Here is a 14,413-nt window from a genome sequence, read left to right on the forward strand (position 1 = left end):
GCGCCGGCGCAGTGAAGGAGACACGGAGCTAACTGCTCCCGATGAAAACCGGAACGAAGACTCGGCCGACCCGCGGCCGTTTATTATTAAAAAGGCTTCACATGCCAGATGACACCTCCCGATTGGTACAAGCTCGTCACATGACAGAAGGGGGGTGCGCCATCTAGCTAAACAACTACAAAACATACATGTACGATGACACAGAGATCTGACAGGGGGCGATGCTATACTACAGTAGACACCCTGTTGTAAAGTAAACAAGGAAGCGAAAAGGTGTGGGGGTTTCCAACGAGACGGGGTCTACTTCAACCACAGGCTTCGACGAGAAGTGAGCTGGTGACTTGCTCGTCGTGCGGTTGCTTCCTTAAGGGGCCCACGGACGATCACGAGGCCAGTGTAAGTGAACTCAGAGCCGTCCGGATGAAGGTTACGACGGTACAGAGTACCGTCGCGGAGGACGAAGAGGCGTAGAGTGGCGTCGGCCGGAGAGTGTTCAAAACGGTCGATGAGTGCTCTGATGTAGGCGTCACGAAGTTGCTCGTCGGTGAAATGAAGCAGCTGCAACACAGAGAATACACAAGCAGCACTGGTATTATTGGAGGAGTCAGAGTCGTCAACAGGGTAACGCGACAAGCTGTCAGCGTCTTGGTGCAGGCGGCCAGACTTGTAGACCACGGAATATGAAAATTCTTGTAGTCTCAAAGCCCATCGACCAAGCCGGCCTGTAGGATCCTTTAGGGATGAGAGCCAGCACAGAGCATGATGGTCAGTGACTACGGAAAAGGGGCGACCGTAGAGGTAAGGACGGAACTTCGCAACCGCCCAGACTACAGCAAGGCTTTCTCGTTCCGTAATGGAATAGCTGCGCTCCGATGGTGTGAGGAGGCGGCTCGCATAAGCAATAACGCGATCCTGGCCACGCTGACGCTGGGCTAATACGGCACCTACGCCATGACCGCTGGCATCTGTACGCAATTCTGTAGGGGCATCAGGGTCGAAGTGGGCGAGAATTGGTGGTGAGGAGAGAAGAGTGACGAGACGAGAGAAGGCGGCGGCTTCTGCAGTACCCCACGAGAATTGTACGCCTTTATTCAAAAGATTAGTGAGGGGTCTAGCAATTGCCGCAAAATCTTCAACAAAACCACGAAAGTACGAGCATAGCCCGACAAAACTTCGAACGTCTGCGGCTGTCTTCGGAACCGGAAAGTCTCGGACAGCGCGAGTTTTGTCGGGATCAGGCTGTACTCCGGAAGCGTCAACGAGGTGGCCCAGAACAGTAATTTGGCGGCGGCCGAAACGACATTTCGACGAGTTAAGTTGCAGCTTCGCCTTTCAAAATACATCAAGTATAGCTGTTAGACGCTCAAGGTGAGTGTCGAACGTGGGCGAGAAGACGATGACGTCGTCGAGGTAGCAGAGACATGTGGCCCATTTGAAACCACGGAGCAAGGAGTCCATCATACGCTCAAAGGTGGCAGGGGCGTTGCATAATCCAAACGGCATTACATTAAATTGGTATAGGCTATCAGGTGTGATGAACGCGGTTTTTTCTCTGTCCATATCATCAACAGCAATCTGCCAGTATCCAGAACGAAGATCAATAGACGAGAAGTAGCTGGAACCATGGAGGCATTCAAGGGCGTCGTCTATGCGTGGGAGCGGGTAGACGTCCTTCTTAGTAATGTTGTTCAGATGGCGGTAGTCTACACAGAAGCGCCACGTGCCATCCTTCTTCTTAACCAAGACTACAGGTGACGCCCAGGGACTCGAGGAAGGATCAATGATGTTTTTGTCTAGCATTTTGTTGACTTCACTTTGAATTACTTGACGTTCCGACGCAGAAACTCGATACGGTCGTCACTGAAAAGGAGTAGCATCGCCAGTAAGAATTCGATGCTTGACCGCGAGCATCTGGCCTAAAGGACGATCGTCGAAGGCGAAAATCTCTGTGTAGGACGACAATAGTTCGTAAAGGTCTTCAGCCTGCGCAGAAGACAGGTCCGTCGCAACCATTTTCTGTATCTTGGGATCGGCGGCCGAGGCTGGCACGATGGGCCTGCTAATCTCGCAAGAAGCATCGGTCGATAAAGTTGCCACGTGATGGTCGCCAACACAATCAACGTTGGCAAGGCAAATACCTTGCGGTAGAATTTGCTTTGCCAATCCAAAGTTAAAGATAGGCATGAAAGTGCGGTTCGCAGTAATAGTAAGTATACTGTGAGGCACGGTAACGTCATACTGTAGTGGAATGTCGGGCAGAGGAGTGACGCGGTACTCGCCATCAGGGACTGGTGGGGAAGACAAGAGTTCAATATAGGCTATTGATTTTGGCGGCAGGCGAATAAAGCCGATGGGGCGTAGGCGGCACTGGGGTGTGTCAGAAGGTTCAGCGAGAATCGGCAACTCAAGGCGAAGGGTACTGGAAGAGCAGCCAATAAGAGCAGAATGCGCGGAGAGAAAATCGAGGCCGAGAATGAGGTCGTGGGGGCAATGAGCAATCACGGTGAAGAGGACAGGAGTGTGGCGGCCGGCGATGCTGACACGTACCGTACACATGCCGATGATAGGCACAGTACCGCCATCCGCAACGCGGACGACGCGTGCCGACGCTGGGGTGAGGAGCTTGTTCAGTCGTCGTCGGAACTCAGCACTGATAATAGAAAGATGCGCACCTGTATCGATGAGTGCCGTGACAGGATAGCCATCAACGTCAACGTCAAGAAGGTTTTGGTTCGTGTGTAACGTGAGCAGAGGATTTGAGGGCAGGGCGGACAACGCAGCTTCGATCACCTCCAGAAGCTGCAGTGCCTAGTTTTCCGGCTGGATCCGGGAGGCGATAGGCGACGGAGAGAAGCGACGGGGTTGGGGCGAACGAGACTGATGGCGTCGAGGTGAGGGAGAGCGGCTGCAGCGAAGGTTCGGTGCAGGAGCATCAGCGGCAATGGGTTCATGGCGGGTGGTATAGGGAACAGAAGGTCCAAAGGGGCGGGAATGAGCAGCGGTGTATATCCGAGAAGGTGGTGGCCATCGGTTGCAGCAGTGACGAGCGACGTGCCCGATGCGACAGCAGTGAAAGCAGATCGGCCTATCATCAAGGGTACGCTATTCGGACGGGTTGCGGCGAGATGTGGCAGAAAAGGACTGCCGGGGACGAGGAGGGCTGCTAGAGAACTGGGGAACCGTGGGTGGAGACTATGAACACACGGAGTTGAGACCCATGTTCTGAAATTCCTGTCTGACGATCGCCTGAATCAGCGCAATCGTGGTTGCTGGTGGATCGGGAGGCGTCGCGGAGAAAGCTGGCAAACAGGCGGCCTCGAGCTCGCGGCGAACAATACGGGTTACATCGTCACAGGGGGTGGTCTGACGCGGTCGACCCTCACATGTCGACGTAGTAGCAGTGTTGGGTAGCCGCGTGATGTGATGTGTGATACGGCGGCTCTTAGCTTGTTCAAGGCGACGGTATTCTTTGATGATGGCGTCGATAGTCGAGACGTGACCGAAAACAAGCAAATTGAAGGCATCGTCGGCGATGATTTTTAGCACATGCGACACTTTATCTGCTTCAGACATCGTACCGTCAGGTTTGCGGCAGAGAGCCAAGACGTCGAGGATGTATGAAACATACGGCTCTGTAGATGTCTGAACACGAGACGCAAGAGCCTTTCTCGCGGCAGCCTTGCGCCCAATGGGGTCGCCGAACAGTTCCCTGAGCTTTTCTTTGAAACTGTCCCAACTATTTATCTCGTCGTCATGCGATTGGTGCCACACGCGTGGGGTTCCGCCGAGATCAAAGATGACATTGGCGAGCATGATCGTTGGATCCCAGCTGTTATTAGCACTGGCGCGTGTTCATAGAGCTTGATCCATTCGTCAACGTCCTCTCCCTCCAGGCCGCGATGTTGGGCAACCGTGATGATTGGAGCAGTCGGACAAGCCGAAGCCGTTGCAGAGGCTGTCTCGTAACCAGGAGGCATGGTGACAAGCTCGGTGTGCCGACCACTCCGGAGTTCCGTGGTGAGGACGGGGATCGCTGACCTCCACCAGAATGTTACGTGTGGAAAAACACAGATGAAAGAGGCTATATACAGGGTATTTACACTGGAGCCAGACCACCAGGACGACACTCGCCCGCGCCAAGGTCACAGACCCACTTCGTCGTCGTTCTCGCGGCGGCTCGTCCCTTGAGCATCGCTCGATGATATCGTAATAATATTAAGAAATCAAATGTTCAAGCAACGAAAGCTGCATTACTTTATAGTCTATGCAAAAACCGGTTTCTTCTAAAAAGCTCAACAAGTCAGTGAAGGGCACTAGCGGATCATCTCCGAATATTGAGGCGGGTTGTAAAGGTATGTGTAAGTTATAGAGATTCTGTAAAAGCTTCCGTCTCTGTGCTTCAGTATGTGGACATATCATAATAATGTGCATTACTGCAAGTGGTTCATGGCACTTCTCGCAAGTTAGCGGGTTTTCGTTTTGAAGTAGAAAATTGCGCGTCAGATGTGTATTCCCAATTCGTAGTCTGCATAGGATCACCTCATAGAAGCGTTGCTGGTGACTGCATGACTTCTACTCGCCAAGCAAGGGTTTTATTGTCTGTAACTTGTTATTTATGCAAAAGTCCCATTCTAGTTGCCACTTTGATGCCAGGGCCTTATGAATCGCTTGGATACTGTCTCTGTGCGGAAGTGCTGTTTGTTGTATGCCTTCTTGCGCTGCATTGAATGCACATCTATCTGCTGCTTCATTCCTTGGTATCCCAACATGGCTCGGGACCCAGCAGAATCGTATGGCTCTTCCGTATTTATCATAGGCCACAATGTTTAGTATATCACCAAGCAGGGGATCAGACACAGAGTTAAGGTTTAGAGCTGTGAGTGTGCTCAGCGAATCGGTATATATGATAGCATTCATCTGCTTGTCGGCGGTAAATTTTTTTACTGCCATCCATAAGCATAATCTTCAGCAGTAAAGACTGAAGAAAGATTACTAATCTGAATGCTATATTCCAAATTTTTTGTTATGATTCCAACACCTACGTATTGTGTTTAGAGCCATCAGTGTAAAATTCTGTGTAATTTTAATATTTTTCTTGAATAGCTCGGAACTCTTGTATTATGTGTTCTTATGGAACGTCCTTTTTCTTTAAATATGTTAGTGTCCAGTCACATAGCTGTGAAAAGTTGTACCATGGGGGCAATCTTGGTGGCCTTTCAGCAACCTGCAGGACCTGGTGAGGAACATCATAAGTCTGGCAGTATTCTTCGTGTCGTAAGACAAGTGGCCGAACCGTGTTGGGTTGGTTTCTGTATTGTACCCGTGATTTTCACTGTGTTACGATGCTGTAGCATATATGTTGTGGTGATGACCAAATTCTCAGTACATAGCAAAGTGTAAGTAGTGCTCTGCAGTGCTGTGAGGAAGGTTCATTGCAGTCAACGTACCGTATTTACTCGCATAATGATCACACTTTTTTGTCAAAAACTTTGACGCAAATTCCTGGGTGCGAACATTATGCGGGTTAAATGTCCCGTTAAAAGAAACATTTTCTTTTTTCATCCCGCATTTGCTGCGGGATAACAATGGGTCAACAAGCAGGTGGCTGCCGCTGTCAGTGCGGGACATCAAAACAAAAATGGCGGCCGCCGGAGCAAGCCGAACGCGCCGAACACAATTATTTTTTTTTTCTCTTAAGTACATTACGTGCATTGAAACAGTTTCTTCCATATCAGTAATGAATAATATCGTTAATACCGGCAAGTTTGCGACAATAACACAGCCATGTCCATTTTGAGCGTACAGAAAGAGAGATGGGCGCACTTAGCTGACAGAAACCCATGGCTGGCATGCTGCGGAAACTGCAGCATTTGTCTTCACTGCTATCCTAATAAGGTACGTTTCTGCTAAGGGTGGGTGAATATGTTAGCTGTGCTACAAGTGTCAGCCTTCTAACGTATCAGTGCAAACGTGGCCACTATCGTTGCCGCTTGCGATTTTTTGCGTGCCCACAAGTGCAGACGCGAAGAATTAAAAGGTGCCTTTCATGTTCGTGTTGTTGACCAAAACCATTATGATACCTACAAATAATACAGCTGAGGCATGTTTGGTTGTAGCCTTTTCTTCCATGGAAGTGCGGAAAGTGACGAAAGGAATGAAATGGGGCATCTGCTTAAGAACGTTGGGTGCATGCAGACTGCTTGATAAGTCTTCAAGAGTCGTTCGTGTAGCATTCGACAGATAGTAAGTGCGATCATCATTGGCTAGACTTGGCACACGACATATCGCTGCAACAAGTTCGGGGTGCGATCATTACATGGGAAAGAAAAAAAAATCCGAATTTTGGCGACAAAATTAAGGGGTGCGATCATTACGCAAGTGCAGTCATTATGCGAGTAAATACGGTATAAACTTTGGACAGGCGATGTTCTCTAGGCACCGCTTGCCGGTCGTAGGCCAAGATTATGAACTGGATCAAGTCGCTTGATGTATGACTGCCTAGCTGCACCATAAACCACAATACCGTAGTCGAGGATGCTACGTATAAGGGACCGGCATATGTGTAGGAGACAAGTTTGGTTAGAACCCCAGTGCTTGTGCGATAACACCTTCAGGATATTTAGTGCTTTATTTGCTTGAATTTTAGTTGTGTTAGTGTGGGCTAGGAAGTTCAGCTTTGTGTCAAACGTTATGCTTAAAAATTTGTGGTCTTCTTTGACTGCCAACGTTGTACCATCCGATGTGAGAACTGGATTGCAGTGTAACCTTCGCTTCTGGGAGGAGAGAACTGTAACAGTTTTGTCTGCTGAAAAACGGAATCCATTTTTGTTAGCCCATTGTGTGAGTTTATTTATCATTATTCGTAGTTGTCTTTCACAAGTGAGTAGATTTGAGGTGCGGCAAGCCACTTGCAAATCATATACATATATTGAGTGCATAAAAGAGGATGGGATGATCTTATTAGCAGAATTCATTGACTATGAAGAGTGTCGTGCTCAGAATGCAACACTGTGGAACGCCATCTGCCTGTGTAAATGTGCATGAAAGTATTGTGCCGAAACGCACCTGAAATCTTCTATTTGTCATAAAATCAGACACAGTTGAGCATTCTGCCATGAAATCCCAAGTCAGCCAGGTCTCTTAAAATTCCATACCGCCACGTGGTATCATACACTTCTTCTAAATCGAAGAAAACTGCGAGACAGTGTTGTTTGCATAGAAATCCCTTACGTACTTCATGTTCTAGTCGTACGAGGTGGTCAGTTGTCGAGCAGCCCTTTCTGTAGCCGCACTGGTGCATGTCTAAGAGGGTTCTTGATCCAAGGATAACTGTGAGTGTTATGTTTATGATAGTCTTGTAGGGTTTAGCTAAACAACTTGTTAGTGCAATGGGTCTGTAGCTGCTTGGGGATATTGCGGGTTTACCTCATTTCAAAAAAGGCACTACTACTGCATTTTTTTTTTTCAATCTGTAGGCATTACTCCAAATTCCCATATTTTGCTGAAAAACTTAAGTGTTTCTACTGATGCTTGAGATAGGTGTGCCAGCATTGTGTAGTGGACGTGGTCAAAACCTGTTGCCGTTTTCTTACCAGCAAAGAGAACTCTGTTCAATTCTTGCAATGTGAGGGCATTATATTATAAATTACATATGAAGCCCCTGTATTGGGCAGTCTCTGTTTCTCCGCCAAATCTTTATATTTTAAGAATGCATTTGAGTAGTTTGCTGAGCTGGAGACATAAAAGTGTTCGCCTAATAAGTTGGCCTGGTCCTGTAGTATTGTTTGTGTGCCTGGACATGTAAGTAGTGGTACTGTGTATGATGTGTACTCTCCTTTAAATTTCCTAACCTGGTCCAACATACGTTTGGATTTGACTCTACTATTGATTGAAGATATGTATTTCTGCCATGATGATTTCTCTGCCTTTCTTCAAATAAATCGTGCTTTGGCTTTGGCCTGTTTGAAATTTAAAAGGCTGCTATAAGTGGGGTACTTCCGTAGGATTCTCCAGGCCTTATCTTCTTCTTTTTTGGCTTCGGTACACTCGTTTGTCCACCAGAGATTTAGTCTTTTGCGCACAACACCAGATGACTGGTGTATTGCCTTTTCTGCCAATGAGATTATGATTTCAGTGATTTTTTTGTTAAGTTTGTCAATGCTTAGTTCTGGCAAAAAGACTTCCAGTTTTGCGTTCTCCATAAAAACCGGCCACTCAGCGAGCTGTAATTTCCACCGGCGTCGCCTAGTGACTAAGGTTGGTGGTGATGATAAATGTTTGATAACTGCGGGCAGTGATCACTACCATAAGACGTGTCGAGGGCTTCCCATCATTAAAAAGAAATGGTGAGCAAAAAGCTAAATCTATACAACTAAACGTGTGGGAAGTCGGTGAAAAATACGGTGCACCTGAATTTAAAAAGCAGACATCATTTCACAGACTCAAATCTTCAACCAGCTGCCCTCTTTGGTCAGTTTTGATACTGCCCCAAAGAGTACAGTGAGCATTAAAGTCCCCTACTAAAATAAATGGCTCCAGTAATTCACCTGTTAAATTTTCTAATTGTTTAGTAGTAAAATGGGTGTGGAGTGGAATATACAGTGAACAAATGGTGATGGTTTTGTGAGCTATAACGGTGACAGCAACGGCTTCTATGTGACTGTTAATGGGAACTTCTCTAGCTGCAATACCGCCCTGCAGAACAATGGCTACACCACCCGAAAGCCGGTTCACCTGAGTACTGTCGCGCCATACAACAGTGAAACCTGTTAAAATATTTTTGTTTTTCGCCTAGGTTTGTTTCCTGTAAGCATAAGGTTACAGGAGAGAAGTTAAATAACAGGTCTTTGATGTTACCTAAGTTATGTAAGGCACCTGTGCAATTCAAGTGCATAATGAAAAACATTATGAAATTTAAAGGTAAAAAATGGCATTCCGAGTGAATAGGAGATAAAGATGTTAGGTAAGATGGATCTAAAGAAGGCTGATACAAACGAACGACAACCTTTAGGTTATCACTTTCTTATTTAGAGTGGTTATTGGGACTTTGTCCCTGTTTAGGTGCTCGAGAGCGCTTGTCCTTCGGCGTCGATGACACCGGGGTTCTTGGGTCGACCTCCATCACTCTCTCTGAAGCGCTGGAGGACCGAGAGTTGGGCGCCGAAACATGTGTCTCCGGCCTTGGGGTTCATTTGATTTTATGGCCCTGTGGAACTAGTGTCTGCAGGCCCTTCGACGATGATGGAGCAGCACTGGTTGCTTCCACCACGGGGGTGGGAGGGGTCACTACGGGACCACTGTGCATGGACTCAGAGGACTTCCGAGGCCTCTGTGACGCTGCCCCCACCTTCATCACATTGGTATAACCAGGTCACAAAAGGTACGATAGTCGCTTTCTGGCTTCAAAGAACGAGATTTTTTCTTTCACGGTTAGTGCAATTCTTTTTCCTTTTTCCAGCAAGGGCAAGGCTGAGTAAGCTGGATGGTCTCCTTTGCAGTTAATGCAATGTAGGGAACAAGTGCAATTGTCAGATTGGTGATCATTGGAGCTGCATTCAGCACAGGTTGTTTGGCCTTGGCATGCATTTGAAGCATGTCCGAACCTTTGGCACTTGAAACATCTGGGGTTCGGGATATATGGTCTGACATTTACTATTACGTACCCTGCATCCAGCAAGGTAGGCATTACAATCGCTCCAAAGGTAAGCATAACATGTTTTGTCGGGATTTCTTGGTCGTTTCTGCGGATGACAATTCTTTGTACTTTGGTAACATTTTGTTCTTGGAAACCTTCCAGCAGTTCCTCATCGCTCAAGCCAATAAAGTCTTCCACTGATATCACACCCCTGCTTGTATTTAGTGTTCTGTGTGGTGAAATTGTAACTGTCGCGTCGCCAATACCACTAAGTGCCGAGAGCTTTAGCGCTTGATCTTTGTCATTCAGTTCTAGGAGGAGGTCCCTGCTAGACATTTTTGAGACACTGTATCTAGGTGCGATTTCGTCTTTTAGACACTTGGCCACTAGGAATGGGGAGAGCTTTCTTACTGGTATGTTGTTTTCGCTGTGGACAACATAGTACTTGGGAAATGATTGGGCATTGCTCTGAAAAGAGAACTGGAACAGTGCGGCATCTTTTAAGACGCCGATCATAGACAGAAGTTTTCGCTGCCATAAGAAAATGTATTTGTTCGGCAACAGTGCTAACTGCCCACCACGGAGCGCAACGAGGGAACGCGGCAGAGCTTGTGTTCAGGCCTGTACGACACCAGCTGTACGCTGTCACTATAACCAAATATAGACTTACATTTAGAAATTTGTTTGTTTGCTAGAAATCAGGGGTACAATCAGGACTCAATGGCAACCAAAGGTCAGCAGGACGCCTCGCATTGGGCACTCACAGGAACCCTATAAATTAAGCTGTGCAGGGTGATATGGGCTACACAAGATTTGAAGTGAGGGAAGATCACAGTAAAATTGATTCTGAAGAGCGACTGAGGAATATGGAAGAAAGTTAATGGGCTGGGAGAGTGTTCAGGTATATGTACAGGAAAAACATTGATTCACAGTGGAGGAAAAGAAGTAGGAAGCTTACCAGCGAGTATGCAACCTGTATTGTGAGCAACATGGCAACAAAGAGCGTCAAGCGGAAAGTCAGAGAGACGAGATAATCTCATGGGTGGCGGCAATAGAAAGGAAACCTGCTATGAGTAACTACTAAAGATAAAAAAACCAAATTAGGAAAGAAACAATTTATGATAACTCAAAGGGAAACTCATTACTTTTCGAAGTGAGCTCAGGATGCCTTAGAATACGCACTTATAAAGCGAGATATAAGAAGGAAGAAGAAGCATGTGCTTGCTGTGGCAAAGCTAAGGAAACGATGGAGCATGTTTTATGAGAATATGAAGATATCTACCCAGCAGCTGATTTAGGCACCACTGGCCTCCTTGAAGCTATTGGTTTGAGAGAGAGCTGGGGAAAAGGAAAGATGTCTGCAATAGAGATTAGTAAGAGGCGATTGGAAGATTGGTGAAAGTAGGAAAACTACAAACAACAGACGCATACGAAAACAAAGTTCACAATAGTGGTTCAGAAAGTTTGGTTATGGGAATTCATCAAGGTGTTTTTCTGATTCCTTTCTTTTCTTTTTTTAACACAGGTAGGACATGAGGCAATATATGAGCTTGGTGGCACAACCCACCATCAAGTTCCAAAGGGGACGCTTATTTTTATTAATTTGAAAATACTGCCAGCTGCTTTTTAGCAGCCAAAGCAGGAGTGGTACATAGAAAATACAAAGGGATACTGTACAAGCAAAGTAAATGCCAAAATAAAATTCGAACACAGCAAGCTCACACACAGTGCAACACAGATCATACTTGTACGTTACTGCGCAGAACAATATCTCTGAAACTAATGACATGAGTTGAATAAAAATTCGGTACGAAAGGAATTGCGTGCTTCGCTCACAACTGAGAAATAGCCGATAAGAAAGAGTCAACAGTACGCTTGTTCGTTACCTCTTGTGGAAGCCTGTTCCATTCTCTTATCGTTCTAGGAAAAAATTAAAATTGATAAGCGATAGTTCTAGCCTGGGGCACAATAAGGGTAAGTTCGTGCTTTCCGTGGGTACTTCTACACGTGTTAAACTGCAAGTATTTGTTAAAATTCATTCTAGCTTGGCCGTTCACTATCGTGTAACGCATCTTCAGATGGTGTAGCTTACGGCGTTCCTCCAGTGTTGGAAGACCAGACCTTGAACGGAGATCAGATAGTGATGCTTGTCTTCCGTAGGCATTAAAAATAAACCTGAGTGCTTTTTTTTGTATTTTTTCCAGCTTATCTGTATCAGTCTTAGTGTGCGGGTCCCAAACGACATCGCCATATTCAAGTAGAGGACGCACCAGTGAAGTATAACCAACTAGTTTCGTCTTGCTTGTACAGTGCTTCAGACGTTGCCGCAGTAACCATAGTCTTTTTGAGGCTGACGAAACTATCTTGTTAATGTGCGCACTCCATTTTAAATCGCGAGATATTTTAATCCCCAGATATTTAAACGTATCGACAAGAGTAACGCCAACGTCGTTAATTTTGTATCCATGCGATCATGGACTCTTCTTTTTTGTTACGGTCATTTGGGAGCACTTAGGGATATTTAGGCTCATTTTCCAGGTCTGGCACCAGTTAGCAATCGATGTTAGAGAATTACTTAAGAGTAATTGATCATCTTTAGTTTGAATGGCATGATAAACAACGCAGTCATCCGCGAAAAATCGGCATTGTACAGCAGTGTCAAGTGAGAGATCATTCAGATAAACAAGAAAAAGTAATGGTCCAAGGACGGACCCTTGAGGTACGCCTGAAAGGACTGGAAGCATTGATGATTTGCATTGAGTCACCTATTTGAACATATTGTTGGCGTTGCGTTAGGTAAGAGTCAAGCCACCTCAGAATACGCTCATTTCTAAAGAGATGCTTTAGTTTTAATATCATTTTGGAATGCAACACGCGGTCAAAGGCTTTTTCTAAGTCTAGAAAGATTATGTCGACCTGGCCACTGTTATCAAGAACTGCAAACAAATCATTAGTAATGTGGAGCAACTGTGTCACTGTTGAAAGGCCACGCCTGAATCCGTGTTGACTGTTCATGAAAAAATTGTTGCCTTCTAGGAAACTGCTTAAATGTTTGAAAAGAAAATGTTCTAATACCTTGCTAGCTGTGCACAACGACGACACCGGGCGATAGTTAGTTACTGTGAGCTTATCGCCAGTCTTGTGTATCGGTATAATTTTGCCTATTTTCCAGTCAGAAGGAACTTCTCCTTTCTCCAAACTTTTGCTAAAAATAATATAAAGATATTGGCACACCACTCCGCGTATCTAAACAAAAATGCATTGGGGATTTCATCGGGTCCCGAAGATTTCCTACTGTCTAAGCTAAGCAATGCTGAAAAAATACCTTCTTCTATGATTATTAGCTCTGGAAGTTCATACATAGTTGCATGGCTGAAATCTATATTGTTATCAGCACTGCGCAGAAAAACGGACGAAAAATAGTCGTATGCCATTGCTATACGAGTTGGGTCAGTGACGTCCTTATCGTGTATTTTCAATTTATTAACTGGTTCCTTCTTTTGCGTCAAGTGAAGCCAAAACTTTCTCGGATCGCTGGAAAGGAAGTTGTGCATTTTGACGTTAAAAAAAGTGAATCTGGACGATTTTATTTTCGAACGCAAGTCCGATCGCAGCTCAGCCAAGGTGGCGCTATCTCTCTGGTTTTTAGACGATAATCGTTTTACGCGCCGCTTTCTATGAATGATGTCGCGCGTCATCCAGGGGCTTCGACGTTTGCTATTATGTCTTTTCGGGATATATTCATTCATGCAATGACGCACCGAACATTTGAAGTGCAGCCACAGACTTAACAGTTGTAAAGTTTCTGTGACACTGTAAAAAGAAATCATAGTCTTGTTCTAAGAAATCTAATATGCTGACATCGTCCGCATTATTAAAATCATAGTAGGGCCTTAGGTTGTTGTGCTCAGCGTTACGCCACAGTTGGCTTTTAAAGAGGACAGAGAAATGGTCCGATATACCGGGCACGATATCGACAGTATAACCTAGTTGACTGACATTTTCAGATATGAAGACGAGGTCGAGAATCGAACTTGATACAGCAGTCTGGCGCGTTGGGGTATGCACTACCTGGTGGAGATCGAAGGCATATGCAATGTCTAGCAACAGATCCGTGTGATGGCATGTGGAAGTAGCACACATCAAGTCCCAGTCTATATTAGGCATGTTGAAGTCGCCACTCATTATAACGCAACTGTAGCGCTTTTTGTTGTCGTACAGAAAGTCGTGTAGTGCCTCCAGCATAGAAATGTCAGCATTGGGTGGCCTATAGACAGCTCCGATAAGTGCGTTTTGGCCGGAAAGTTTGGCAGCTATCCACACCATTTCAATCTGCTTATTGTGTGGGACCAGCGTATACCGAGTGCCTTTCTTCATCAGAAGTGCCACACCTCCCCCTCTTGAACAGCGATCATGACGGATGATTTCATGCGTGACAGGTACAGCATCTGCATCATCTATGCTATCGTGAAGCCAAGTCTCTGTTACCACGGTGATGTCAGGATCGTAAGCAATGAGTAAACCTTCTAGATCATCGCTTTTATTTGCAATGCTTCTAGCGTTGACATTCATTAAGGATAAAGCTCTTCGGTTGTGAGGAACTATCGGCTGAGGTGGGGGGTTGTTTGGATTGCATTGTTGGGTGCAGTCATCCCAAGAGCGTGGTCATTGCCTAGTAGACTGAACAAGTTCATTCCGCGCCTCATTCCAAAAGTAAAGGGTCCCATTGATTCTAACCTTGTCGAAAACAAGGATGACTTTATCCCCATTGGACCTGTT

General features: G+C 45.9%; 2 protein-coding genes across 2 annotated transcripts in view; one reads left to right on the forward strand and one right to left on the reverse strand.

Moving 5' to 3' along the window:
- The window catches only part of LOC129386799 (uncharacterized), a 155,293-nt gene that overhangs the window by 16,278 nt on the left and 124,602 nt on the right, over window positions 1-14,413 (reverse strand). The window lies entirely within an intron of this gene.
- Window positions 3,961-14,413, forward strand: part of LOC129383659 (uncharacterized) — a 38,444-nt gene continuing 27,991 nt past the window's right edge. Inside the window, exon 1 of the mRNA XM_072289781.1 lies at window positions 3,961-5,895. Within this exon, the coding sequence (XP_072145882.1) occupies window positions 5,785-5,895 (111 nt within the window). The 5' untranslated portion in view covers window positions 3,961-5,784. The remainder of the gene's footprint in view (window positions 5,896-14,413) is intronic.

This window comes from Dermacentor andersoni, chromosome 8 (assembly GCF_023375885.2).
Source record: "Dermacentor andersoni chromosome 8, qqDerAnde1_hic_scaffold, whole genome shotgun sequence".
Taxonomy (NCBI): Eukaryota; Metazoa; Arthropoda; class Arachnida; order Ixodida; family Ixodidae; genus Dermacentor; species Dermacentor andersoni.